A 27,262-nucleotide genomic window follows, 5' to 3' on the forward strand; every position below is an offset into this window, starting at 1 on the left:
GTACGCTATTTCATGCAGTTTTGAGGTGTTTTAAGCTGTTTTTGGGACATGTCATATTTTGACATTTTGCCTTACTATAGCCTTGCCTTTTTGGTCATTTTTTCAACATGCATTTTATGGTGTTTTTGGTAGTTTTAACAAAATTCTTTGCCATGGCGTGTTTCGGCACGCTAGTTTATGCAGTTTTGAGGTGTTTTAAGCTGTTTTTGGGACATGTCATATTTTGACATTTTTGCCTTACTATAGCCTTGCCTTTTCGGTCATTTTTTCAACATGCATTTTTATGATGTTTTTGGCTTTTTCCCCAAAATTCTTTGCCATGGCGTGTTTCGGCACGCTATTTTATGCAGTTTTGAGGTGTTTGAAGCTGTTTTTGGGACATGTCATATTTTGACATTTTTGCCTTACTATAGCCTTGCCTCTTTGGTCATTTTTTCAACATGCATTTTTATGGTGTTTTTGGTAGTTTTAACAAAATTCTTTGCCATGGCGTGTTTCGGCACGCTATTTTATGCAGTTTTGAGGTGTTTGAAGCTGTTTTTGGGACATGTCATATTTTGACATTTTTGCCTTACTATAGCCTTGCCTTTTTGGTCATTTTTTCAACATGCATTTTTATGGTGTTTTTGGTTGTTTTAACAAAATTCTTTGCCATGGCGTGTTTCGGCACGCTATTTTATGCAGTTTTGAGGTGTTTTAAGCTGTTTTTGGGACATGTCATATTTTGACATTTTGCCTTACTATAGCCTTGCCTTTTTGGTCATTTTTTTCAAAATGCAGAACTGCGATGTTTTTGGTTGTTTTAACAAAATTCTTTGCCATGGCGTGTTTCGGCACGCTATTTTATGCAGTTTTGAGGTGTTTTAAGCTGTTTTTGGGACATGTCATATTTTGACATTTTTGCCTTACTATAGCCTTGCCTTTTTGGTCATTTTTCAACATGCATTTTTATGATGTTTTTGGTTGTTTTAACAAAATTCTTTGCCATGGCGTGTTTAAATGCACGCTATTTTATGCAGTTTTGAGGTGTTTTAAGCTGTTTTTGGGACATGTCATATTTTGACATTTTTGCCTTACTATAGCCTTGCCTCTTTGGTCATTTTTTCAACATGCATTTTTATGGTGTTTTTGGTTGTTTTAACAATAGTCTTTGCCATGGCGTGTTTCGGCAGACTATTTCATGCAGTTTTGAGGTGTTTTAAGCTGTTTTTGGGACATGTCATATTTTGACATTTTTGCCTTACTATAGCCTTGCCTTTTTGGTCATTTTTTTCAAAATGCAGAATTGCGATGTTTTTGGTTGCTTTAACAAAATTCTTTGCCATGGCGTTTTTTTGCCTTATTTTATGCAGTTTTGAGGTGTTTTAAGCTGTTTTTAGGACATGTCATATTTTGACATTTTTGCCTTACTATAGCCTTGCCTTTTCGGTCATTTTTTCAACATGCGTTTTTATGATGTTTTTGGCTTTTTCCCCAAAATTCTTTGTCATGGCGTGTTTTGCACGCTATTTTATGCAGTTTTGAGGTGTTTTAAGCTGTTTTTGGGACATGTCATATTTTGACATTTTGCCTTACTATAGCCTTGCCTTTTGGTCATTTTTTCAACATGCATTTTTATGATGTTTTTGGTTGTTTTAACAAAATTCTTTGCCATGGCGTGTTTCGGCACGCTATTTTGTGCAGTTTTGAGGTGTTTTAAGCTGTTTTTGGGACATGTCATATTTTGACATTTTTGCCTTACTATAGCCTTGCCTTTTTGGTCATTTTTTCAACATGCATTTTTATGATGTTTTTGGTTGTTTTAACAAAATTCTTTGCCATGGCGTGTTTCGGCACGCTATTTTGTGCAGTTTTGAGGTGTTTTAAGCTGTTTTTGGGACATGTCATATTTGGACATTTTTGCCTTACTATAGCCTTGCCTTTTTGGTCAATTTTTTCAAAATGCAGAATTGTGGTGTTTTTGGTTGTTTTAACAAAATTCTTTGCCATGGCGTGTCTTGGCACGCTATTTCATGCAGTTTTGAGGTGTTTTAAGCTGTTTTTGGGACATGTCATATTTTGACATTTTTGCCTTACTATAGCCTTGCCTTTTTGGTCATTTTTACAACATGCATTATTATGATGTATTTGGCTTTTTCCCCAAAATTCTTTGCCATGGCGTGTTTCGGCACGCTATTTTGTGCAGTTTTGAGGTGTTTTAAGCTGTTTTTGGGACATGTCATATTTTGACATTTTTGCCTTACTATAGCCTTGCCTTTTTGGTCATTTTTTCATCATGCATTTTTATGGTGTTTTTGGTTGTTTTAACAAAATTCTTTGCCATGGCGTGCTTCGGGACGCTATTTTAGGCAGTTTTGAGGTGTTTTAAGCTGTTTTTGGGACATGTCATATTTTGACATTTTTGCCTTTTTGGTCATTTTTTTCAAAATGCAGAATTGTGGTGTTTTTGGTTGTTTTAACAAAATTCTTTGCCATGGCGTGTCTCTGCGGACTATTTTAGGCAGTTTTGAGGTGTTTTAAGCTGTTTTTGGGACATGTCATATTTTGACATTTTTGCCTTACTATAGCCTTGCCTTTTCGGTCACATTTTTAACATGCAGAATTGTGGTGTTTTTGGCTTTTTCCCGAAAATTCTTTGCCATGGCGTGTCTCTGTGGGCTATTTTATGCAGTTTTGAGGTGTTTTGAGCTGTTTTTGGGACATGTCATATTTGGACATTTTTGCCTTACTATAGCCTTGCCTTTTCGGTCATTTTCTCAACATGCATTGTTATGATGTTTTCGGCTGTTTGCACAATTTAATATGACGTCCAACAAACCGCTTAAATCACCTCAAAACAGCATAAAATATTATATGTTTTAATATGACTTTTCTATACACAATTTATTGAAAACAAACAGCAGAATGATGTTACTGAATCATTTTTATTTCTTATTTTGTATTCCCAATGGTACACAAATTTGGTTGAGTTCATGTCACAAATTTGGATTTAATGCCTTTCAAGGCAGTAAATGAATGCAAATGCAGATAAAAGCTTTCAATTCTGCTGCAAATATGTCTTACTGCAGGGATTTTACTGACATGATGTCTTTGTGAAATGTATTTCATGACTAAATGTAGTTATGTTTAGTTGCTTTAACTAATTCTTCACCCATTTAAGAGGCCTTATTTCATTAAAACCTCACCAGTAAATTGTCTATGCTATTGATAGCATTCAAAATCTTCCAATTACCTGAAAATGGCAAAAACAAATTGTGCACTAGTAGTATAACCTAAGAGCAGTTTTAAATTACACTGATGGACACAGAAATCTTTCCAAATCTGTTTTAAAATAGTGTCTGTTCTGGCTTTGTGTCCAAACCATAAAGAAAAAACCAAGTTTAACATGTATTTAAAGTTAAGTTAACAGTGATTTGCACTAGTTTGTGGACCGGTTAACACTGAGTATAAAATGTGTTTTGTTTGTTTTTCTGTTAACAGGGTGGTACGACGCGTCTCTTGCGGATACATTCCCAGATCCAGCTGGGTGACACTCTCTGGGCCTTACTGTCCTCTTCCGGCTCAGCCAGCGTATGCGTAGCTGAGGCGGCATCATAGTCCGGTACAAGGTCCCCGTCGTATGCGACAAAGTACCGCCTTAGTTTATCAAAGTCCTGAACTGAGACAGGCAGGAAAAGCTTCACCCCACTGAAGATGTCCAGAAGTGTCTGCAGGAAACATACAAAAAGGTTAGCAGAGGAAGTACCTACTTTCCCCAAATTCATGTGAGCAAAAGTGATAAAACCTGATGAACCAAGATGTAAGACAAATGTATGCATTTAAACTGTCGTAAGATAAAAAGCCCTTTCCTTGTCCCATAAAGCACAATGGTTTCATTTGCCAATCTGAGTTTTAATATGCAATAGCTGGATCACCACTAGTCTTTGTTTACAGTTCAATGAAGAGAAACCTGTTGTTGACCAACCTTGTCATTCCTTGGCTCCATTAGTTGAGACGTTGGCTTTATCTTTGTTTGTCCATTGCTGTGACCACTTTCAGTCTTCTTCATCTGGTAGGAAACACCTGTAGCTCAAGGTTACTCATTCAAACACTTTGACAGGATTTCTGTAACGATGTATCTCTTATGTGAACACACTGTGTCTGTGAAGTATTTACCTTCTTGGCACTGGGTGCTTCTGAGGCAGGAGTACGAGGCTGGGATTTCGTCACCTTTGGTTTGGGTGTACTGCTGCTGTCTGTGAGGCGAATGCATGTTACTAATAATCCAACAGCGTAACATACCAAAATATGACATTTTTATAACATTTTTGACGACACTTTTTCGACAAACTACCATTTTTCAAAATACTGACTTTTTCTACTGAAAATGTTGACATGATTTACTGACTTTTTAAAGACAAAATCTTAAAACACAATTTACTGTAACTGTTTTTGACAACATAATATACAATGGCATTTTTTATTTCATATTTTTTCATATTCTGTGCTACTTTTTCCTGACATTTTTCAACATACAATACTATGATTTTTTTGACGTACAGTACTATGACCTTTTGTGATGAAATCGTTCGTCATCCTCGTCATACTACGACTTTTTTTGATGAAAGCTTTCAACGTGCTATACTATGATTTTTTAATGACATTTTTCAACATCCTACATGTAAACTTTTGATGAGATTTACTGACATACTAAATTATGACTTTATTTGATGAGACTTCAACATTCTATACTATGACTTTTGTTCCTAAATTTTTCAACATACTATACAACTTTTATTACTTCAATTTTATACGATACTATGTCCAGTTTTGATGAACTTTTTTAATTAAATTTTTCCTACTGTACGATGACTTTTATGAAATCTTTGACATACTAAGCTATGACCATTATTTTCTTGATTACACATTAATGACATTACTCATTAAATTTTTTAATAACATTTTTCTACATAGCATACTGTGACTCTTTTAATTTTTTGATGTATTATACTATGACCATTTTGGATGATCATTTCTGATTACTTTTTCAAAATACTACACTTTGACTTTTTTGGATGAAATCTTTTGACATAACATACAATGCCTTTTTGTGCTTACATTTCTTCGACAATCTGTACTATAATTTTGTAATTAAATTTTGACATACTATAATAGACTTTTTTTTGATGACATTTTTGACATACTGTAAATGACTTTTTGATAACATTTTTAGTCATGCTATACTATGACCACTTTTGATTAAATGTGTATGGCATACTGTACAATGTATTTTTTTATGCCATTTTTCAACATACCACACTATGACTGTTTTCAATTACATTTTCAATGAAATATTTCAACAAACTATTTTATACTATACTATTTTATATTATACTATACAATACTATACCATGATTTTTTTTTACATACAGTGTTACACTATACTTTTTTACATAATATAGTATGACTTTTTTAATGACATTGTTCACAGTATTATATAACATTTCTGACATACTATATTATGGTTTTTTGATCATTTTTTTTGCAAATCATACTATGACTTTTGTGATGAAACTTTTTGATATATTATGCCATTCTTTTTTGAGGTAATGTTTTGATATACTATGTTTTGATATTTTATCAAAATATTTTTGTGATATAAACTGTTGTACTAGAGTAATTTAAACACACAAAAATAGCGAAAATAGATGCATCTTTCTGCTGTGTACTTACTCGTCTTTTTGGGTTGAGCATTTCCATGGGACGATGGGGAGCTTCCTCCGCTGTCCCCTCCTGATGAGCCCTTGTCATCGTTGGACGTAGACGGTCCAGCTGTCACTTTAAAGTCACAGTTCTCCTTGGATATGCGGTACAGCTCCTAAGCAGAGTGATGAAATGACAACATGGGCTTCAGCCAAGAGATGTAATGTTTTGTGTCAGAGAGATTGAAGACTTGTTGCATTCAAATAATTTAGCGCAGGCGTTTTAGTGCCTCAGACAGTATTTCAATCCATTTGTCAATGTTTGCAGGGAAACTGACTACAAATTTGATCCTCAACGTTTAAATTATACTTATGCAGTCACAGGAGTGCAGTGTTAAACAGCAAGCTTAATTTCACTCCTCCCATCACCTATAGCACATTACCTCCTCACTCCCTACCCTCCCTCTCACCAAACTCCCATCAGATATGTAGATGGGAATTGCAACTAATTTGCAACAAACAATCCCAGGACATAAAATTTAGGGGTTCAGTTACTATGACTAACGGATGCCAACTTTTGTGATTGACATCTCATTGCAACCTATTCATTCAGTTTTGGTGATTATTTCCCATGGTACCTTCAGTTAACTGCATTTAAGAAAACACTCCCTTCAAGTCATGACCTTGAAGGAGCCATATCTCATCAAAGAAGGTGTGCAAAGTTATTTTTTCTCCACAATTCTGCAGTTAAACTGCACACAACTCACTCTTCCTGCACTCAGGAATAACTATTCATGACTTACTCTTATCAGATCACAGCATGTGTGCTTGAATCACAAAGGTGATGTCCTACCTTAAGCTGGTCCAAGTTGGTAGCAGTCTTCCAGTCCTTGTCATCACGGATGCGCGTCATACGGGGAAAGCGGATAGAGATGCCATCAGCGGTGTGCATTTCAGATTTGGAAAACTCTGCGCCTGTGATCTCCCAGACAGGTGCTTGCTGCAGCAGAGGAAACACGACAGCAGGTGAAACATAAATGACAAGGCAAATATATGAGAGCTTTCCATAAAATGAGAAGACGAAAAAAAAAGCAATTCTAATGTCTGTTCAAATCGGGGCCAAAAAAGCCATGACTATTACCTTTTGAGGAAAGAAGTTTGTGGATTTCATTACTAAGTTCTATTTTCAGACTTGAAAGCCAGAAAGGGTCATTTCAATCAAATGTTTTCAATCTCTAAAGTTAAAGTGTTTTCATGTAAAACTGCTTTCAGCAAATGTGCATCTCCCAGCCCTGCAGCACCGATGGTCATTATCTCAATATATTTGAGAGTAATTTATTCTGAAAGTTCCTGCAGAAGACATATGCAAGAGAATGCTTTTAACGTATAGCTTTATTTAAAGGTCTGCAGTTCGGATATACAACAGGCTGTGCATGAACAGACCCACTGGGTAAAACAAATGTGCTGAATAGTGAAATCTCACCTGCGGATCACGAATAATGAAATCTGGATAATAGTTCTTGATGATTTTCATCCAGCCTGGGATTTTGCTTGGGTCCTACACAAAGACACACACACACACACACACACACACACACACACACACACACACACACACACACAAATGATTAATCTTCAAGTTTATTACATCAGCTCAATATTCCAGGCAGGCGTCTAAGTGGATCCTCTCTGACCTTGCTGATTTTGATCACATCCAGCTCTTTCTGGAGCCGTGCCAACATGGCGTCATCGTAGCCTCCGGAGCACTTGGTGACTGTGCACCATTTCTTGGAGTGTGGGTCATAACAGCCCATTAGAAAACTGGACATGATGCCCCCTGGTGGGTACAAGAACACACATGGCATTAGGAAAGAAATTAAGGAAAGTGCTGCCGCTGGAGACTCTGCAGACCCATTAACCGTCCCTCCTCTGGCTCTGAACGCACACTCGTACACTGCATAATTTCACTTAACTTTCCAAAACTAGCCTCCTCAAATCCACTTGTAAAGTCTTATTTCAAGCTGTTGTTTTCTTTGTCCCACAGTATGTTACAACAAGTGTTTTCATCCGTTTTTTTCTGCTCTATTAGCTCGTCTTCACACTGCATGAGCTGTCTTCATTAGCCATGCATTTGAGATTTGTACCTTTGTTTTTGCATTTGTTATGCTTCCATTGTGTTATATGCTCATTACCGAGCCTCCACAATGGCTCCCATATCTTGCTGCTTGTATGCTCTATCCAATGACATCCTCTCTTTATGTACCATCTTCCATCTGCATATTTTTCACATAAAATGCTACTATGCTGGATTCTGGGCTTCTGTATTCAAGCTCTGTTAGAGTTGTATAATTGATCATTTCACCATCATTTCAGAGTGAAGTTACACACTGATTATTTACATATTTCAACTCATACTGATAATATTTTAACCCACCGCTCTACACGGGCACCATTGTATTGTTTAATAAAGGGACTGTGCATATAATCACCATATTAACTGTCAGTACTGCTAAAACGTGAAGACAAAATGGTCCCTCTGATCATTAAAAGAATTTTCATAACATTATTAAAAAATAAGAGTAATAGTAAAACTGTCATAGCTAACTAATTTGGGTGTCCCTCCTCATCTTACGGGAAGTGCCTACACATAAAAAAGGGCCATAAAAACAATCAGCACAAATGAGAGCATGAAGATGTGGAAGAGACACGTGCATAAAGACATAAATAAAAGATGTATGATGTCGTTAATGTGAATGTTTCTCACATAACAGTGTTTGTCAGAGGGACATATGGTCACTTATTGTATAGTCTTTTTGATGACTGCTGGAGGGTGACCTAACAGATGTTTTTATGTGTTTTTATACTATTCTGTTGATTTTTGAGAGCTTGCGGATGCAAGACAAAATTTCAGTGAAAACAAATAATAAAGAATCATCTTAAGAAATGAATGAAGCGGATTGTGTGGCTTTACAGACCGTTTGAGCCTTTTCCATAAAAGGCCCCTAGCACCACCAGGTCCGCTGTGTCTGCCATCGCTCCTTCGTTCAAGTAGTCTTTCTTCACCTTCAGCCAGTGGCGCTTCCCTGGTTCATACGAGCCCTGAGACATAAACACATACACATATACAGCGCTTATCATCGTTACGTAGATTGGTGCATTCACATGGATTCAGTTAAACGGTAGACAGCAAACCAGGTATCATTTTAATGGCAAAGACCAGGACGGTAAATTAGTAAATCTTTTAACTTTTTGCCGTCCTCTGCAACAGAACTCACTATCGGATGTTACAGGACTCCATCAAACAAAGGGAATACACGGACAGTCTGGACAACAGGACGCTAATAATTTCTTTTATTAGACAAGCATAAACAAGGAATGCACCAGGTCTAGTTTTCTTTTCACTATTCTTGTTAGAAAAGAATGAAACATCTATTGTTTTGATTCCAATTTAACATAATTTTAAGTTTGCAATAGAATATAATAAAAGAACGTTGCATTCTACTGCAATAATTACAAACCCAGTTTCCTACAGCTTTAGGCAAGTTAGATTTAAGACTTATGACTTTTTAATGTCACTTGGAAAGAAATCTAAGACCAATTTTACAACAACTAAAATAAACATCAGTTGCTTAGAGACAATTAAACACAATCTTTTATTGTAAAATAATATAAATATTAAAAAATATCTATCTCCCATGTCTGAGCATTTTAAAGACTTTAAAAGGTTTATTTAAGACAATTTAATACCAATTAAGGCCTTATTTTTAGATTACTTAATTCAATGCCTTTTAAGACTTCTTACAGATCCATGGGAACCCTGATACCAGAAATATAATAGGCACAGGACGTTTTGCTGTCCTGCCACTCCATTAAACTGTTTTTCCTGTGCCATCCAGGAGGTGTTGTCCGTCTACTGTCTACCTGAATTCATGTAATTGCAGTATAACTCGTTAACTGTGTTCACATTCTTTCCACTGTTACGAATATTAGATACATATTCCCACCAAGTCCTTTCTCTTTAGAGATAAAAAGCAACTAACCTTGACGTCTTTAAGCACAAGGCCTTCAAGTCCCTCTCTGATGACACGAGTTATCATGTCAGCCAGGTCTCCAGCCCTCTGTCACACACACAAATACACACACAATATCATGAACTATTACAGATGTACTGTATACATACAGCAGGAAGCCAAATTCTCAGTTTTACTCACAGTGACGTGTTTCATCTCTGAGAACAGGATCCTGTTGGTGACTTCAACCATGTTGTCGTGCAGGAACTTCCTGCGCTCAGACAGAGGCCTGGAGAATATGATGACAGTGGATAAATGTAAGACAACTTGTCCTATTTACAAATAATGCCTACAGCTATTAATATAAACTGAATATGTGACACAACTAGATGATAAAAATTCAATATATATATTTTAAAATGAAAACAAGTATGACATTTTTTTCTGAGTTTTTGTGTATAATAAAATATCCTAATTATTGTGAAATATCTGCTGTTGCTTAACTGTACATGAATAGATATTTTACACAGTTTTAGCAAAGACCTGCCCTTGATTTCTTTCATTAAAGAAAATCTCAAGTAAAACTACCAAACCCACGAGAAAAAGGACCTTTCAATATATTGATTTTATAAATGAATGATAATAAATCAAAAAAATGAATCCAAACACAATAAATAACACGGGCATAACAGGGCAAACCACAAAAAAACAGCAAATGCTTCATTGTCATAGTGTTTGTTCACTTTTAGACAGAGAATTTCTGTTATCCTTTTACAATGGGATGCAAAGATGTTTTTAAGATAGTGAATGGAATAAAAACACATTACCTCTCCATGAGACTCACGCCATTGAAGTAGATACAGTCGAAAACAAAAAGGCACACGTTGGCATCTTGAAAGGCAGCTTTCTGAACGGAGAGAGAGGTTTCAGGTGTGACTGATTTATCAAAATTCATGTACAAAAAAAAGAAGAAAAAAAAGATGTGGTGTTCTCACCTTGTGAACACCCAATGTCCCAAAGGGCAGGGGCTTACTGGTCTTTGTGTCAATTAGAAGGACTTCAGCATCCAATATCATACTGTGGCCTCCAGGGAACGCCTGAGGGATGTAGTCCTTGAAATGGGCAACCTGAAACATCAACATGGACACACAGACACAGACACAGACACACACACACACACACACACACACACACACACACACACACACACACACACACACACACACACGCACACACAGGGGTTAGGTACGGAGGAGAAATAACAAGCATTTCAAACAACTATTAAAGCAGGATGACAGAGATTGGCACCACTCCGGTAAATAAATGTCTGACTAATAAGGTGAATTAACCTGATATAGATGAAAAAAAAACCACAAAAAAATGCATGCATACTACAGCACATTTCATATTCGTTTCAGATACAAAAGTCATAGTGTAGTATGTCAATAAAAATGTGACAAAAACGTCATAGTATAGCAAGTTGTAAAAATGTGATTAAAGACGATCACATGACTAAAAAAGATCCCGTTTTCAGAAACCGAGATAAGACCTTCTCCCTCAGTGCTGCATGATCTGAGTATTCCAAAAAAAATCAGGATACTGTTGCATGCATGCATTTTTTCCCCGAGTATTGAGAGCCGCTGCAGAGGCAAGGCTTTAACCAAGTGACGTAACAGAAATAAAGACAATGGCAGCTGCGATGGCGCCTTACTGCTGGAGCAATGATGAAACTGAGTTTTGTCTTTAGTGGTGTAAATAACTGCTTTCAGGAAAAATGTTAGGTGAGTCACTAGGTAGTGTGTGCATGTGTGTGCACAGTTTCAAGAATAAGACAAAGAGAAAGACAGTTGTCAGTGCTCAAAGCAGACAGTTGTTGGTGATCGGAGAAGAGAAGAAATAAGTAAAACTGTAAAGTGGAAATAAAGGTGCAGCGAGGGTTTAATATTCCCCATTGCTCTATTCTCCCATTGTTTATTTATCAGAGGAATATGAATAACCCGATATTTCTGTGCTCATTCAAACATCCTGATTATGATCATAACTGGGATAAGCCCCATAAACGGGTTATTCATGCCCATGTATACGCGCTCCATGTTCCATGATCCGAACAGTTCTGTTGTATTATCATTTATCAGAATTTAAGACACGAGGAAATTTGGGCTATTGTTAATTCTACCCCTACAGAATGTTAACCAGCATTAACATAAATTGCCCAGTTACAGTGGCAGAGGGTCTGTTACAAGCAATTTATCTGATAGCATGGGCAGGGCATTCAGGCAGGGTGACATGTTTAAAGCCAACCAGGATAAAAAAAAACATAAGCTGGGCCGTGCTACGACAGAAAGCAGCAGGAGAAAGCCCCAGGAGGGAAAGGCAGTACATCTGGGACTTAAATAGCTGCTCAGAAGCTGAGTAACCAAGGGGCGTGCCTCCAGGTATCGTCATCAATACTGATACTGATGATGTGTGAGGCTGAAGGAGAAACGGTAGGAGCTTAGAAAAAGAGTTCAGCATTCAGAAGTCTGCAGACTTATGAGAAAGGAAAGAAAAAATAAGTGTGAAGCCTCCATGAGATGAGTTGAGGCACACTGCTTGTATTTATCTGAGCGCATGAAAGCTCTAAGGCTTTTCTTTGTCCTGGCTGGTGCTCTTCTCTGCAGTTCAAGTTTGCTGTGAAATACATATTTTGTGCACAACAGCAGCCTCTAGTGGTTTCAGAGCTAATGGACATGATGTGTAGCTATTTATCCCTGCATGTTTAAGGCTCTCTGCCTCACGCTGAGAGAGCAAATGCTGGAAAATCACTGTGGGAAATGTCTGAATTTCACGCTGGGAAAATACCTTTAAATTGCTAATCCTGCAGGAGCAAACCTGAGGAGATTTTATTCTGACATGCATTGTCAGACTAATTGGTATACAGCTTCGTGGCTTGCATTTGTACTGTAGGGATGTGCGTACACGCATTTGTGTGTGTGTGTGTGTGTGTGAGTGTGTGTGTGTGTGTGTGTGTGTGTGTGTGTTTGCATCTGCACTGTAGGGGTGTGCATACACGTGTGTGTGTGTGTTTGTGTGATAAGACTGACCTTGTGTGGTAAGACTGGCTTGAGGCTGCGGCTGAAGTAGCTGAAGTTGTCTCCGTTTTTGTGGACCTGCACACGTTCTCCATCATACTTGATCTCTGAGTACATCCCGTTGGGGCATTTCTTCATGGCGTACTCGATGGATTTACAAGCCTCCGCCTGAAATCACAAAAGGAAAACAACAAGCTTTCAGCGAGGAACTAATTCTAATTCATTATGACTTCTCATTAAAAGTTTCCCGGAGTTGCTCCTGTGGCAAAAGTCAGCCATCTTTTAGACTTTGCTGTCACTGGAAACTCAATTTTTACGTACCTTTAAGGGATCATTTGTTCTTAAGGTTATTTGCATATCCTTTAAGCTACTGGGCATTATTCTCATCAATAATAACATCGTACTCACCAAGTTAACTGCTGAGATATAGCAACATAACTGTGGAATAACTGAGAAGAAGTCTGACAGGTCAGGAAACTAAAAATCTAACGCCCGAGGTCAGAACAGACTGAGTTGGAAGAGAAAAAGTGGTTTAGATACTGTTGCTGTGTTCCCACATCTCAGCAATTACTTGGTTGATTAAAGTGTTATCATAATCAATAGAAATGATGGCCACAGCTACAAAAGTAAGACCAATTTGTTGCATCAAGGCGTTGGTTTTAAATAAAGGAGAGAACAATAATGATAAAGACATCTGAGAAAAAGCCAGCACTGTACTCAGCCAAACTCCATCTGAAACTCAACTGTTATGAGACGTGTGTTTGTCTTAATAATCACAAAGACCTAATATATCCTTCTCAATAATCTAGCAGTGTATTCTGGTAATATTGCACCGTTACACTGATGGATATCACTATTTTGAAGCTCATCACTTAGTGTGGGTGATATGGCCCTAAAATAACAATAAGATATTTCAGGGAATTTTTGCTTCAGCGGTACTGGCGAAGATATGACAAAATATAGAAAACTAAAGAAAAGATTTTAATATTAATTTCAGAAACATACAATTGCAACAAAATAAGTGTATTGTTTTACATGTCAGCATAAACGTAACAGTTTAGCTTCAGATAATCAGTTAAAACCCCCCAAAAATATTTCTCATTTCTGTAGTTTGTAAATAACATCGGTAACAGGCAGCAAGTATGCTTTTGGACATGCTTGTTGTTGCCGTGCATAACGATATGACAACATTATGTCCACAAGTTGGAATATTGCAATTATCATGACATGATTTTTTCTTATCATATTGAAAGTTATACCAGTATTACAATGAACGATAAGACGTGATTTTGGCTTTTTGTTTGTTTGTTCTCTGTACATACTGTACATATTTTCACTATTATTATTGTTATTTTATTCTACTCTATGGTAAGTGGCTTCCTTTGTATTTATATATATTTGCATTATTTTTCTCTTTTTAACGAATATTTCATTCAGTTGCTGCTCTCTTACTTGCTGCTGTAACAAAACAATTTCCCTCACGGGATAAAGTGTTTATATTCTATTCTATTTTATATGGAAGACACCTAAATCACATATGTCCATACTCTGCTGAGTCAATTTCATGTGTTTCCGTTCCTAACGTGCATCTTCTGCAAACTAATGTTAAAGATAACTATGCAGTACGGTCCTAAAAACAATGTATAGACGCATGCAGAGGTAATCTCTCTCAATCATCATTCATGCCAAATGAGAGTTAATGTGGGGTTGGTTTTAACTTTAATTTTCACAGTTGAGTGTGATTATAAACAGTAACCACCAATTCTGCATAGTACACCTTAAAAAAGAGAAGGAAGTCCAAACTGAAAACACGAGTTGGAAGCCTGTGGGAAGTTTGGAACTGGACAGTGTTATTAGTTTATGAACTAAAATTGGATATAGCTGCAGTGAATTTAAATTTACTTTTTTATTGTGTAATTAAAAGCCTCCTGCGTTATGTGCAATTTAATGGTCTGTAGATTTTTTGGAAAGCACATTCAAGTCATGCTGAATTAATAGCTGCATTTATAAAGCGGGATTCAGGATGGTCATATTTAGAGTTGAGAGTTATCTGACGGGTCCAGCTGCTGCCTGTTTGGTTGTCTGGAAACAGCTTGAACATCATATTCTCCTTATTTTATTGTTTCTCCCCAATGTGAAAGAATCTGGGACCTCATTCAATCTTTTGGCAGGCGAGTCACAGGCAGTGACACAGCTTAACAAATACAGTCAGTCTTTTCTCCATTATTGAATGCATGTGTGGAGGCACGTTTGCTTTGTTTTGACTCTGTCTGGCCATTTTAATTTTAACTGAACAAAAATGTGCTTTTGTTATAGTACAATTATTTAAAAAAAACTGAAAGAAATGTGTTTTATCTAAATCTTTTTTTCTTGCATACAACAGTGTAAGAATCTACTTTAAGCCTTTGAGCCAAAATTTATTAAGACGTCTTAACAATGCCTTTGGCACTAGGACAATCACCCTGTTAAATTACTTCAACAATTCAGAAGGTCATATCTTACTTCCAACCTTTTTTCTTTTGCAAATAAAAAGGTATTAAAGCAACAATTACTGTCTTTTATTGGAAACATTTTTCAAATTTAGTCAGTATATATCTTTACAGATAGCCCTGATTCCTTGCCCTCAAGCAAAAATAGATTATTATAGTATTGGACTACTGCTGGATATATGATGTATAATGAATTAGAATTTAGACAGCCTCGCTTGGAGGAAACATCATGTTGATTCATTGTGTATGTGCATCTCTAATTGGGTATCATTAAGGTTATTATAGTACTGCTACTCTTACCAATACTGCATATCAATCTGGTACTGTAACAGCACTCTTATTGGTTCTTTTTTGGGGGTTTTTAAGGAGAAAAATTTAAGAAAGAAATTAAGAAAAGAATTAACATTGCTTTACTTTCTATATATGTAAGAACATAAATTATCATTCAGTAATAGCATTTTTAAATGAATCACTATTATAGACAAACATACCTGAGGTGGATGGGATAACAGGAGATGAACTATGAGATAGCTGGTCGTAAACGGTGCATTTATGCCCCTTTATGTAAAGGGGCATATGTATTTTCTCTCTTTAGTGTAAAACAGTTTTTGCACTTGTGGTAATGACCAATGTCAGCATTAACTCTTGAAAAGCATAACCAGACTTTGGAGTGTGTCACTGAGAGCCCGGGCCCCCGCATGTGTATGAGACAGAGTGGCAGCACTGACCCCGCCCATCGCACATGCAGCAGACTGCGGGCTCTGATACACAGAGCTCTTTTCAGGACTGAAGAGCGAAAATGCATCAAAGACTAACATGTTAATCTTGTTTCCAATTATAAACGGACTTTGTGAGACAAAGACTGCACAAGATAACTTTTATGTGACTTCAAGCAAAATATTTTCTTCATTTCTCTAATATCGATAGCAGAACCATTAATGTCGGAGCTTGTCAATACAACAAGCTTTAATAGTTCAGCACTGTGTCCTGTTTAAGATGAGATTTTGGTAACCCATCCCTAATCTCAAGTAATAATTTATGAGGTCAGAAAGGTCAAATGTCATTGTATTAAAGTTGTCAAAGCAAAAACATTTTAATGTTTTTCTCTAAAATTCATTTAAAAATGCTTTTGAGACTTAACTTCACATAAAGACTAAATAGTTAAATCAGGAATAAGTTTAAAAAACAGTGAGTGTAGACATTCTTCACATTTTAGTAGGGGTACTCACCAACATGGGCTGAACGGGGGTCATGAGCGAGGCCTCCACAGTGAGGAGTTTCCTGGGTCCTGAGCCATTAGTCGCATCCTGCTGATTCCTCAACACCCGTTCAATCACATCACCAAGATTGCGCGAGGCCTTGAAGGCATCATAAGCATTTGGATCCACAGCATCCAAGCTGCATAATGAAAGAGGAGTTTATTAGTATATAAATACACAGATAAGCCACAACATGAAAATCACTGACAGATGAAGTAAACATATCAATATATATATATATATATATATATATATATATATATATATATATATATATATATATATATATATATATATATATATGAAAAAATAAAAATGTAAATAAGAAGGTACAGGCAGATGAGGACAGAAATAATTATGTGAAGAAAAAAGAAAAACAGAAGAAAAGATAAACATGAAAAAACACACATCATGTTGGGCTATTGTTGTAGTACGATATTTTTCACAGATTTTTAAATCCTACAGAAGAAAGGAGGAAATGAATTCCATATCTTGGAGCTGCTGTATGTGATACTAAATTGGGTTGAAGTGGTTCATGATTTGGGGGCCAAAGCTGGAGTGCTTTTTCGGGTGGAGTAATTATGAAATTGATTGTTAGCGATTAAGAGATTATGAAAAAAAGGGGGGAGTACTTTGTTTATTGAAAATCTTTTTACAATCCAATGTTCTGCTGGCAAACTTTGGGTCCTGGCATTCATGCTGATGCTTTTTGATGAGCACCACCCACCAAAATGCTGTTGCAGACCAAGTGCACCCTCCCTCACCCCCATGGCAGTGGCACTCCCTGATGTCAGTTCCCAATACAATGCAGTAATATAATGCGCCATGCCACACTGCAGAAACTGTTCAGGAATACCCCACGGATCGAGCATATGTGGGATGTGCTAGTACCACACAACCGCAAACCATAGGATCTGTTGCCAACACCCTGGTGCCAGATGCCACATGACATCCTCACAGGTCCAATGTCCGTGGCTCGACAGGTCAGACAGTCCAGGCATGAATGCAAGACTCTGGGCTACCAGCACATCCCATGGATAATGGATCGGATTAGGATACAGGGAATTTGGAGCTCTTTGTCATGTTCCTCTGGCCATTCTTGAGCGGGTTTTGCAGCGTGACATTGCGAACTGTCCTGCGAGGTCTGCTGCCATCGGGGAAGTGCTGTTGCCAAGAGGGGGGTACATGGTCTGCAACAGTGTTTAGGTGGGTTGTGCATGTCAAGTGGCATCCATATAAATGGCAGGACCAAAGGTTTCCCAGCAGTACATTGCATTATAATAAGATGATCAATGTTACTCAGTTCACCTGTCAGTGGTTTTCATGTTGTAGCTGATCGCTGTACAACTTTCCGTCACAGTGCTGAAATAACACAATGTAGATTAACTTATAGGCAGAAGACAAAGACACTTACACATGTTTTGCTCCAGCGTTCATCTTCAAGTCGTGCTTAATAAGTCGAATGATGCATTTCAGGTCGTTACCGGTGCATCTATTATGAAAGAAAATGCAGATTATCAGTGGGGTAAAATTGTGAAGCAAAAGCTGCAGTATTACAGAAAGCAGAAATCTAGTCAGTTATGACCACAAAGGCTCTAATTTAACACTGCAACGTTCATATAAAATAATGACCTTTCTTACTTTACTGTCACAGAAAATTGTGAAAATTAAGAAAACATGATCTCCAACATAAAGAAGAAGTAAACCTTTTTTTTCAGTACAGCACAAAACAATGCCTCTATCTATTTACAGCTTGAAAAATATTATTTATGTCAAATAAACACAGTCCCACTCTGGCATCTGCTACTGTGGAGGGTAGAATGTCAAATAAGGATGTCGAGTGTGTGTGTTAGTTAGACATGCCTGAGGCAGATAACCAAAAAACTACAAAGAGGGGAAAAAAGCAGTGCAAGAAAAACAAGTGGAAACAAATAATGGCAACATTTACAAATACTGTGAAAGGAAATCAGACAACTTGTCTTCCTGTCTTTTACGTATTTTGTAGTAAATTCTTTGCTTTAAAAAAACAACTATTTGAACATCATTGACAGATCTAGCACCAAAAGAGACGTCAGGTAGAGAGGTACTACTACAAAAGACAAGGCATGATGAATTGTGTTTTAGTAGAACGTTTGCAGTGATATATCAAATCACTAGGTTAATCTGCCTCTGACCTCTCTCCCTGTACCAACAGTGCTCAGCCATAGACCCCCTTAACCCTCTGAAACCTGAGCAATCTGCCATATTTTATTTCAAAAACATGGGAAGAAGGCAATGAGAAATGAAAGAAATTACCCTAAAATCAATAGTATGAGAAAATTATATATATATAAACTTTGTAAAAGATTGATCTTTTTCCTAGATATTTTTCCTACCTTTTTTTAAGTAATTTTCTAAATCGAAACATTTATATCATTGCCTTTTTTATCATGTTTTTGAAAGAAAGCACACCAATTTGCTCAGGGTTCAAAGATTTGAATACTTGTGAAAGGCATCAGAAAGCAGCACAAGAAAAGTCATGTCGCTCCAGGTTTCAAAAGGTTAATCATCCCTTTGAATCTAAACCTGTAGTTTATTTTGCTCCAAAAAAAGTCAAAGTAATATCCTACAACGGCTGAACACCAATACTTTTTCAGCAGCTGTTACTTAAATAATAGTAAATAGAGCATTTTGGGGGGACTGTATTCAGTCACAGATTTAGAGAATGCATTTTACATACTGATTATTTAGAGAACCAGAAAAAACATACAAAACAAAGTTGTTCTGGAGTAAAATATAGCTCTGCCCTCTCTTGACGCTGTGCAAAATACTTCCAAACAACAGATTATCATGGCTGATGAACGGATGATTTTGTTTGCCCCTTGCATCATTCGGGAAAAGTTTTTCACAGGCTGCAGCTGCAGGTGCACGTAGCGGTGTGACAGCTCATTGAAAGTGGAGGCTGGCTATTAGTTCAGGATTTGATATGCAGTAGAGTTTTCTATGGGCTGAGCACGCATTTTAAACTTCAATATCACAGTCGATTGTGCTCATTTAATGGTGGAGGGTCAAAATCCTGACCAAGATTAATATTTGATTAATTGTGCAGCCCTACCTTTAACTATTTCTACTATAGCAGCTCCACAGTACTAAACACTTCACTGAAATAACGTATAGTAATGTTTTACTACCCAGCCCAATCAATATAAAAACAATGATGTGCTGCATTACTTTTTGGCGATATACTCCAGCTCGGTCTGCTGCTCATCCTCCTTGGTCAGCTGGGCAAGGCGGGTTAGTGAGGCGTCCACTTCCTGGATGGTTAGGAGGCTCTTGGCAGCTGCAGGAAATGATTTGCTCTCCTCGAAGAACATCCTCACAGTCTCAGACACATCGCCCTTAAAAAAAAAAAGACATCCAATATGTTTTAAAACTGTCATTTTTGACAGTTTCTGTCATCACTTTCAAAATACAATGTCAAGAGACTATAATTGGCACAGAATGAAATCCCCTGAGAAATATATTTTCAACCTACCAATACAAGTGGAACTGCTTTGAAAATCACCGACAAGAGGATTTTTAGGTGTAAAATTAAACAGTCATTTTGCAAAACATTAAGAGTTCATGTGAGAGAACATGTGGATCACAGACCTGCTCCAGATCGCGCACCATTGCCTCCTGGTCACATCTGAATATGCGGCTGAAGAGTTTTACGATCTGTTTGTCATTGAGGTTGTAGACACTTTTTACAACTCCTGGCAAGAGCAGCTTTAATGTCAGGTAAAGATCTCCGTGGAATTTATCTAGGATGGAAGAAAATAAGATTAATGATAAATCTTTAGCATTACAAATCCTGGTCTCTGTTACATGCAGTCATGCAGAAATCTGCTGAAGACCATAAACACAATTTTAAAAAACAAACAAAAAACACAGATTAAAACACCAACCTCCACCTGAGCCCTTCTTGAGGAACTTTTCAATAATCTGTGTCTTGGTATTGTAGCTGTTGTGTTCAGCCACCATAGCACACAGCTTGCGAAACTCTCTGAAGAGGCAGTCCTTGTGCTGGGGGTCACACAGCTTGGAGGACAGGGGGCTGCCCTGGCTGACACCAGCAGACGCAGAGGATGGTCCCGGGCTGCTGGAGCTGCCAGCTTTCGCAGCTGACAGGACGGTGCAGTGGAAGAGGACGTGTGATGAGACAAAATTGAAAAAGCAAGTGCTTTGGCTGCATTCACCAGTGGAAACAGAATTCAAGCTTTAAATGGTTATCCGAGAGTTTCAGAATTTACTGATCACTTCTAAGAGGATAATTCAGTTTCTGGGAAATGTCTGCCTTTCTTACTTTGGCTTACTGCAAACAATTACTTAAAACATTTTTTAAAAAATCAGTTCCTTTTTATTGCTACAGTCCAGACTGTGTATTGAACAAGCTTGCTGACATTTCCTACTACACTCTAGACGTCTGTAATTGACATTTGATGTGAGCATTGAAGCAATATGCAAGAGAAGAGGAAAAAGGCTGCATTTTCTGCAGAGGTGAAATAACTTAGATGCTGACAGAAAGCTGAAGGTGCCATTTTACAGACCCATCATAGAATTATTCCTGAATTTCCCACTTATCGGTTAATATGAAAATCTGAATGTGTGAAACACTAATTAATTGGGCAAAATTGTGAAGGTGACGTGTAAAGTCAGTGGTGAGCAGCAGCCCTCTCTGTCAGAGATGTTTGCTCTGGTGGTATGTTAATCTGAACTGTATATTTACATGTTGAGCTGAATATTCTGGATCTTACTGTCAACAGTTTCACAGCATCAAAAACACAGTTTGTCAGTGCAAATGTGATTGAGAAAAACTGTGGTGTGTTAAAGGCCCTTTCCTGCATGAGCGAAAAATCTGATTAAAAAGGAACATATTTTTCTAACCCTTTCTGACCCACGCTGTTCATCTTGGCTTTCTCTGAGTGAGAAAATCAACCATTTTAATATAATATCCCTTGCATCAATTGTTTTTGCTGTGATATTGACAAGCTTATTGCAGTTTGATATTCTCTGAACAGCTTAGATGCGTCTCTTACCAGTGAAGCCTGAGAACTTGCGTGGAGCATTGACAGATGGGTCAGCCGGCGGTGCCAGTAGCTGGGCACTGGCGTTCATCTTTGCCTGCACCTTTTTCTTTGGACTTGCATTGACTTTAGCCATCAAGTCTGCAAGACAAGGAAAAAAGCTTTAGAACAAATTTAAGTTTTTCTTACACAAGAGAAACAGTGACTTAAACCGGATCTAAGATGTGAACTCTGAATGGCTTTTGAATGGACACTTGATCACTCCTATATGTCATATGTTTACCTCGTCGTTTATTTCAATCCTGAATCTGTTTAATTTCATGGTTAATTCTAACCTACTATTTATTGATGGAATTGCTACTGAAAGAGTGTTTGAGTTTAAATTTATGGGTGTAATTTTGGATGACAAACTGACATGGAAATCCCATATAGCACATGTAAAAACTAAAGCGTCCGAGAATATTTCTGTTCTGAGCACAGCAGTGTATGCGTTACATTATAAGGCAATGAGAATGATGTACTGTTCTCTTATTTTGCCTTACCTAAGTTATTGTGTGGAAGTGTGGGGAAACGTGTGCAAAAAAACATACAGACATTGTTTATTTTGCAGAAAAGAGTATTACAAATCATACACAGAGTGGATTAAAGAGAACATACCAATGGACTGTTTATCAAGACAGGATTACTGAAACTTAAACATCTAGTTGAATCACAGACTTTGTTAGTTATGTTCATGGCAAAAAACAGAGTATTACCAGAAAATAGACAAAAATGGTTTCTTTTTATTTCAGAGGATGAGGATCATAGAAGGAAATTTGATTTTAAACATTAGTATGCACAAACTACTTTAAAGCAAATGTGTATTTCAGTTTGTGGTGTCATACTGCGGAATTCAATTAAAAGGTTAATATCAATATCTTTCAGTTCAAAAATATGTATGAGGAGAAAGTAATTAGACAATATGATGTTACCGGGTAATGTTTTTTTTTTTTTAAACAGTGTTAACTTGATGTGTATGGCTTTCAATACTTACAGAGTTATATCCATGTAAGTATTGACTGCTAAGTAACTGATGGACAGACCATTTATTTCTATTTGTCGATTAAGTTTTGAGAAAGGGGCTGGTAAAATAAGATTTTCTTCTCCCTGCCCTTTTCTTTTACAGAATGTAATGTAGCAAATCACTTGTGTTTGATTTTATGCTGTCTGTTTCCATGAGCGGAATAAAGTAAAAGTGAAGTAAAGTTAACTGAATTTTAAAGCCTAAATTGAAATGAGGGCTTCAAATCAGCTTCAGTGAGTAGAGTAGCATCACACTGCTTTAATCTGATGTGAGGACATCCTGAGGACACAGTCCCATTTATTATACTCTAGTGGAACATTAAGCAAGCTGTACCGGTTGGACCGATACATGTGGCATTAGGTGCAATAATGTGAGACACACCTAGCATGAAGTTGAAAACAAGAAATGCCAAATCGCTGACAATTAAAATGCAAAAGAAGCAAACGGAGGAATACTTGTTCCAGAGATATCTGCAACGATGTTTGATACCACTTGATTCTTTGTATTATCTGTCACTAATTCATTTAACCATGACATGGATCAGGAGTGCTGTGTCATGACGCTCTTTAACTGGTTATATCAAAACTGCACAGCAGCCTCGGGCAGCACAATCCTCAACTACAGACTATGCATTTGCAAAAGAAGATAAGAGCAAGAACTTTATGGATTTTTAATATTAAAAGTAACATTTTAACATGTGCCTGCATGTGCCTACCTGAAACATGTTTATTAATGAGCTCCTTGTCTTCATCCTCCAGCTCCTCCCAGCCCTCCAGATCTGTGATGTCCTCAATCTTCTTCGTAGTGGCTCTTGCCCTCTCCAGCTTCTCAAATATACACTTCACGTGATACCATTCTTTCATCTCCCCTGCAGACTCGCTGAAGGGGTTTGGCACGATCTTCCCTATGCGCACTATGCCCTTTGCAATTTTGTCCTTGCATTTCTTGCATCCTGCTGTACCACGTTTGGCGTATTCCACGAGGAACCTCTGCTCTGCCATATCTAGCTCGCTGGACAAACACTGATGTGAGGAAAGCTCGGGAGAGTCGTTCTGGAGGAGTCTGAATACTAAGGAGAAATGATGGATTTGCCGGGAAAAACTGAATGCATGAAGAGTTGGAGGTAGATGTTTAAAGCATGAAGAGACAGAAAAAGCTCTACACACTTTGCAGAGTTGCTGACACTTGACTCGTCTTCCAAGAGGCTGTAGGCCAACACAGACAGTCTTGTGAGCTAATAAAATAAGCCGTCTGTGCATCCAGTTGTGATGGTGGTCACGTTACAACCTAAAGAAAGCAAAGGAAATGGTTACAGATATAACACATTTTTGTTTAACATAAAAGCTGCTTTGACACATCAAACATTACTGGGACCATCAGCTTTAGTTAACGTTTAAACTACCATAACTTCTTTTTTTTAACATTATTTGATTTTATATTTTATCATCTGTTTTGATCATCTTTTCATTTTTTATCACAAATGCTTTGATTGTCTTTTATGTTTAGCACTTTGTGTTGAATGTTATGCATGAATTGTGCTATATCAATAAAGTTTTTGTTATTACAACTACCTCAGCTATTTCCCTACTTGTTTTAATTCTGATGATTACATGTGTGCTACAAGTCAGCCCTTACTTCACTCATTAGCAGTCACAATGCTTCCAAATACACATTAAAGGGCCAAAGTAAGTGATATATTGATTCCCACAGGATCCAGGCCATCATGACCCAGTAGCTGCTGATGACCATTTTTCTCTTATCGTCTTTTATTTCGACTAGGTGAAGTTACTTTTAAACTTGTTTCCTCATTACCAGTGAAAGTGTTATAAAGTCAACTGTCAAAGTTTCACAAAGGTCATCTTGACTCATCTCTGAAATTGTAAATGTACTCATTTAAACATAAGGTGAGCTACATTAACGCTTTGAAACCTGAGCATTAGGGCAATATGCAACTTCACAGATTGTCTCACAAATTGCAAGAAATTAGTAAAAAGTGACAAGAAATGCCCTGAAATTAGTTTGTACAAATGGGAATAAAAAAAGAAATAGGAACGCAATGTGGATTTATTATTTATAATTATTACAACTGGATATTGAAATTATGTTACAACAAAAGTACACTTTTTTTCAATTTCCTTTATTAATGGTGCATATATATTTCCAAGTTCTTGCTAAATTCTTGCTAATTTTTGGGCTACGTCTTGTCGGATCGTTGCCTTCTCATGTTTTTGAAAGAAATCAACTAAACTTGTTCAGGCTTCACAGGGTTAAAAGAACATAAGATGTAGAGAGATAGTGCTATAGCTACATGGAGAGCTTTCTAATTTTGGCAAACGTCTACGTTTTGATGGCACAAGCACATTTGAGAGGATTGCAGGTATATCTGAAAAGGGAGGTGGTGGCGTAATTACTTGCAATAAAGTTTTATACTAGCCGGTCTAACAATAATTGACCAAAATTTCATTCGATAGTTCTTCGATATACCTATGCTTGCTATCAAACCTTAATTCATTACACATACCTTATTTCATTCATTAGAAAAGCATAAACGTAATAAGAGGGGGTGGACGACACACATAACACACAATATACATTTGGGCTTCCTCTACATTTCAACATTAAATCAAACTTTATCTGTGAACTTGACTTTATCTTTACCGTGCTGACGTTAAATAAAATTTCCAAACACTAAGTGTACATTATCAAGCTAACGTCACGTCTCTAGTGACACGAAGTCAATTGTTTGGCTAGCTCACGTTAGTTGGTTAGCATTAGCCAAACACACTCCGTTTCACATAAACATCACTAGCAGACGGGTAGCGCGGCTAGCAATGAAGCTGCGCACCAATTTTCTAAATTGAGTTAAAGTTTCATCACTATTTTTGCACATATTCAGCGACTTTACCGTTAGGGAGCTTGGGAATATGTGATGGCACGATTCAAACTGCTGGTCGTCTTCATTGTTGTTAGCCAACAGCTCACTAGTGTCAAGTCAACGTCAATGACATAATTAGGATGACATACACTTCCGGTTCCGGTCTACAAAATAAAACTTATATTACCGAAAATGTTTTGCTACTTACATTTAAAGCAAATCTAATTAAGTGTGCAATATTTTTGCTCGAAGTTAAAACTGCTGCCGTACTTTGTGCATCATGTGATTGTGTGCTATTTGGTCAAACAGGTGATATCTTAACTTACTTCGAAAAAGAAATACTGCGTTTCCGGTACCTCACTGGTTGATTCCCATTAACTTGACGCAACTAGCCAAAGCTAAAGCCACAGCATGGGCTGTTGTGGCTGCACAATGCTCCTTTGGAGTTCATGAACCTAAGTAGTAGAGGTGGTATCGACCGCCATCTGCTGAGCCGGAGGACTTGTTGTTTTGTTTTGTTTGTTTTTTTTTTTCCAGTTATTCTCATAGACTATGGATGACTCAAGTATATTTACAAATTCAGTTATGCAATAAATGGGGACACTGAAAAAACTTAATAAAACAACAAAGACAAAGCCATGCAGGACAAACTTTATACAGCTATTTAGCTATTTACACATATATTTAACTTATTCACAGCTAACTAATTAAGAAAACAGAAAAAAAAAATCACCCGAAATGGATGCACTCTTTTGTGTGCTTGTACCAGCTGCATACCTGCAATGAATGAAAAACAAATAAAAACAAAACAAAACAAAAATAGAATTAAGGCAATGATTAACAAAAAGTATAGCAAAAGCAAGCATCCCTCTTAGTGGTTTGGTGCTTCTGCAGCTACATTTATTTATTATTTTCTAGACTTTATTTTATTTATTAATTGTTATTATTATTATGCTTAGTTGTTGTTGTTGTTGTATGTCCTTCAACAATGGCAGATTTGTTTGGTAATTTTTTCATCTTTTTCATCATCGTAAAAGATGTAATGCATCCTGTGCTAGGTAGTTTTAGTTTACCTCATCAACAGTAATGTCGCTGTTGGCAGTATATCCCCTTCAGTAAGTCATAGGTGCATTTCATTCATGCATTGTCAATGACCTTTGAAAAACTAAGTCAGTTGCAAATAATAATAATAATAATAATAATAATAAACTTTAGCACCTTTCATACAAGGAATGTTGCCCACTCTGCTTTACAACACAGAGATTACATGCACCAAGTCCTTCACATGAAAAGATATAGAAAACATATAGATATAATATAACCCACATGTAAACATAGAATGTATCTTCATATGGATATACCTTTCTTGATAATACTAGTAAAGGTAAGATTTTAAAAAAGAGTAAAACTAGAATGCACAGAATGCATAACATAAGATGGAAAAAAAAACACTGAGATAATGTTAATAAAAATAAGTCTAAAGACTAGATTGTATAAAATGCATACAATTAGGGAAAAAACAACTTTTGAGAGAGGTGCAGCAACAGAATAGAAATAATTACAATAAAAATATGACTAAGATACTTTTGAAAAGAACTAGCATCACAGATACGTATAATAAAGCGGTTTCTATATTAACTGTATGGTTTTGTGCAGAAGTTTAATTACTTTGAAACATTACACTACTATTAGAAACACGAAAGTAAGCATCGAATAGACGTCAGTTGCGAAAATCCCCGTTGCACCTTAAATTTACGAGCGTACTTGAA

At 36.9% G+C, this 27,262-nt stretch overlaps 1 protein-coding gene across 1 annotated transcript; it reads right to left on the reverse strand.

Annotated features, from left to right (window-relative positions):
• Nucleotides 1-2,905: 2,905 nt before the first annotated feature.
• On the reverse strand, nt 2,906-25,676 carry lig3 (ligase III, DNA, ATP-dependent). Its single transcript, XM_088088663.1, has 21 exons — nt 25,524-25,676; nt 23,334-23,905; nt 21,568-21,696; nt 20,437-20,652; nt 20,141-20,292; nt 19,721-19,887; nt 17,925-18,002; nt 16,481-16,649; nt 12,775-12,930; nt 10,687-10,818; nt 10,519-10,598; nt 9,893-9,980; nt 9,722-9,799; nt 8,657-8,780; nt 7,376-7,518; nt 7,165-7,239; nt 6,535-6,681; nt 5,713-5,857; nt 4,156-4,235; nt 3,965-4,048; nt 2,906-3,707 (listed from the first exon to the last, which is right to left on the reverse strand). Exons 2-21 carry the CDS (start codon nt 23,875-23,877, stop codon nt 3,474-3,476), a joined length of 3,021 nt encoding a protein of 1,006 aa, XP_087944789.1. The 5' UTR covers nt 23,878-23,905; nt 25,524-25,676; the 3' UTR covers nt 2,906-3,473.
• Nucleotides 25,677-27,262: the final 1,586 nt, after the last annotated feature.

The sequence above is a fragment of the Plectropomus leopardus genome, chromosome 15 (genome assembly GCF_026936395.1).
Source record: "Plectropomus leopardus strain MGB_pleo_1.0 chromosome 15, ASM2693639v1, whole genome shotgun sequence".
In the NCBI taxonomy this organism is placed as follows: Eukaryota; Metazoa; Chordata; class Actinopteri; order Perciformes; family Serranidae; genus Plectropomus; species Plectropomus leopardus.

Coding starts and splice junctions, on each gene's coding strand:
- lig3 (XM_088088663.1), bottom strand. CDS start 23,877: ATGCACAGACGGCTTATTTTATTAGCTCACAAGACTGTCTGTGTTGGC. Junction 18,003..19,720: donor CTGGAGTATATCGCCAAAAA/GTAATGCAGCAC, acceptor CTTTCATAATAG/ATGCACCGGTAACGACCTGA. Junction 4,236..5,712: donor TGCTCAACCCAAAAAGACGA/GTAAGTACACAG, acceptor TTCGCCTCACAG/ACAGCAGCAGTACACCCAAA.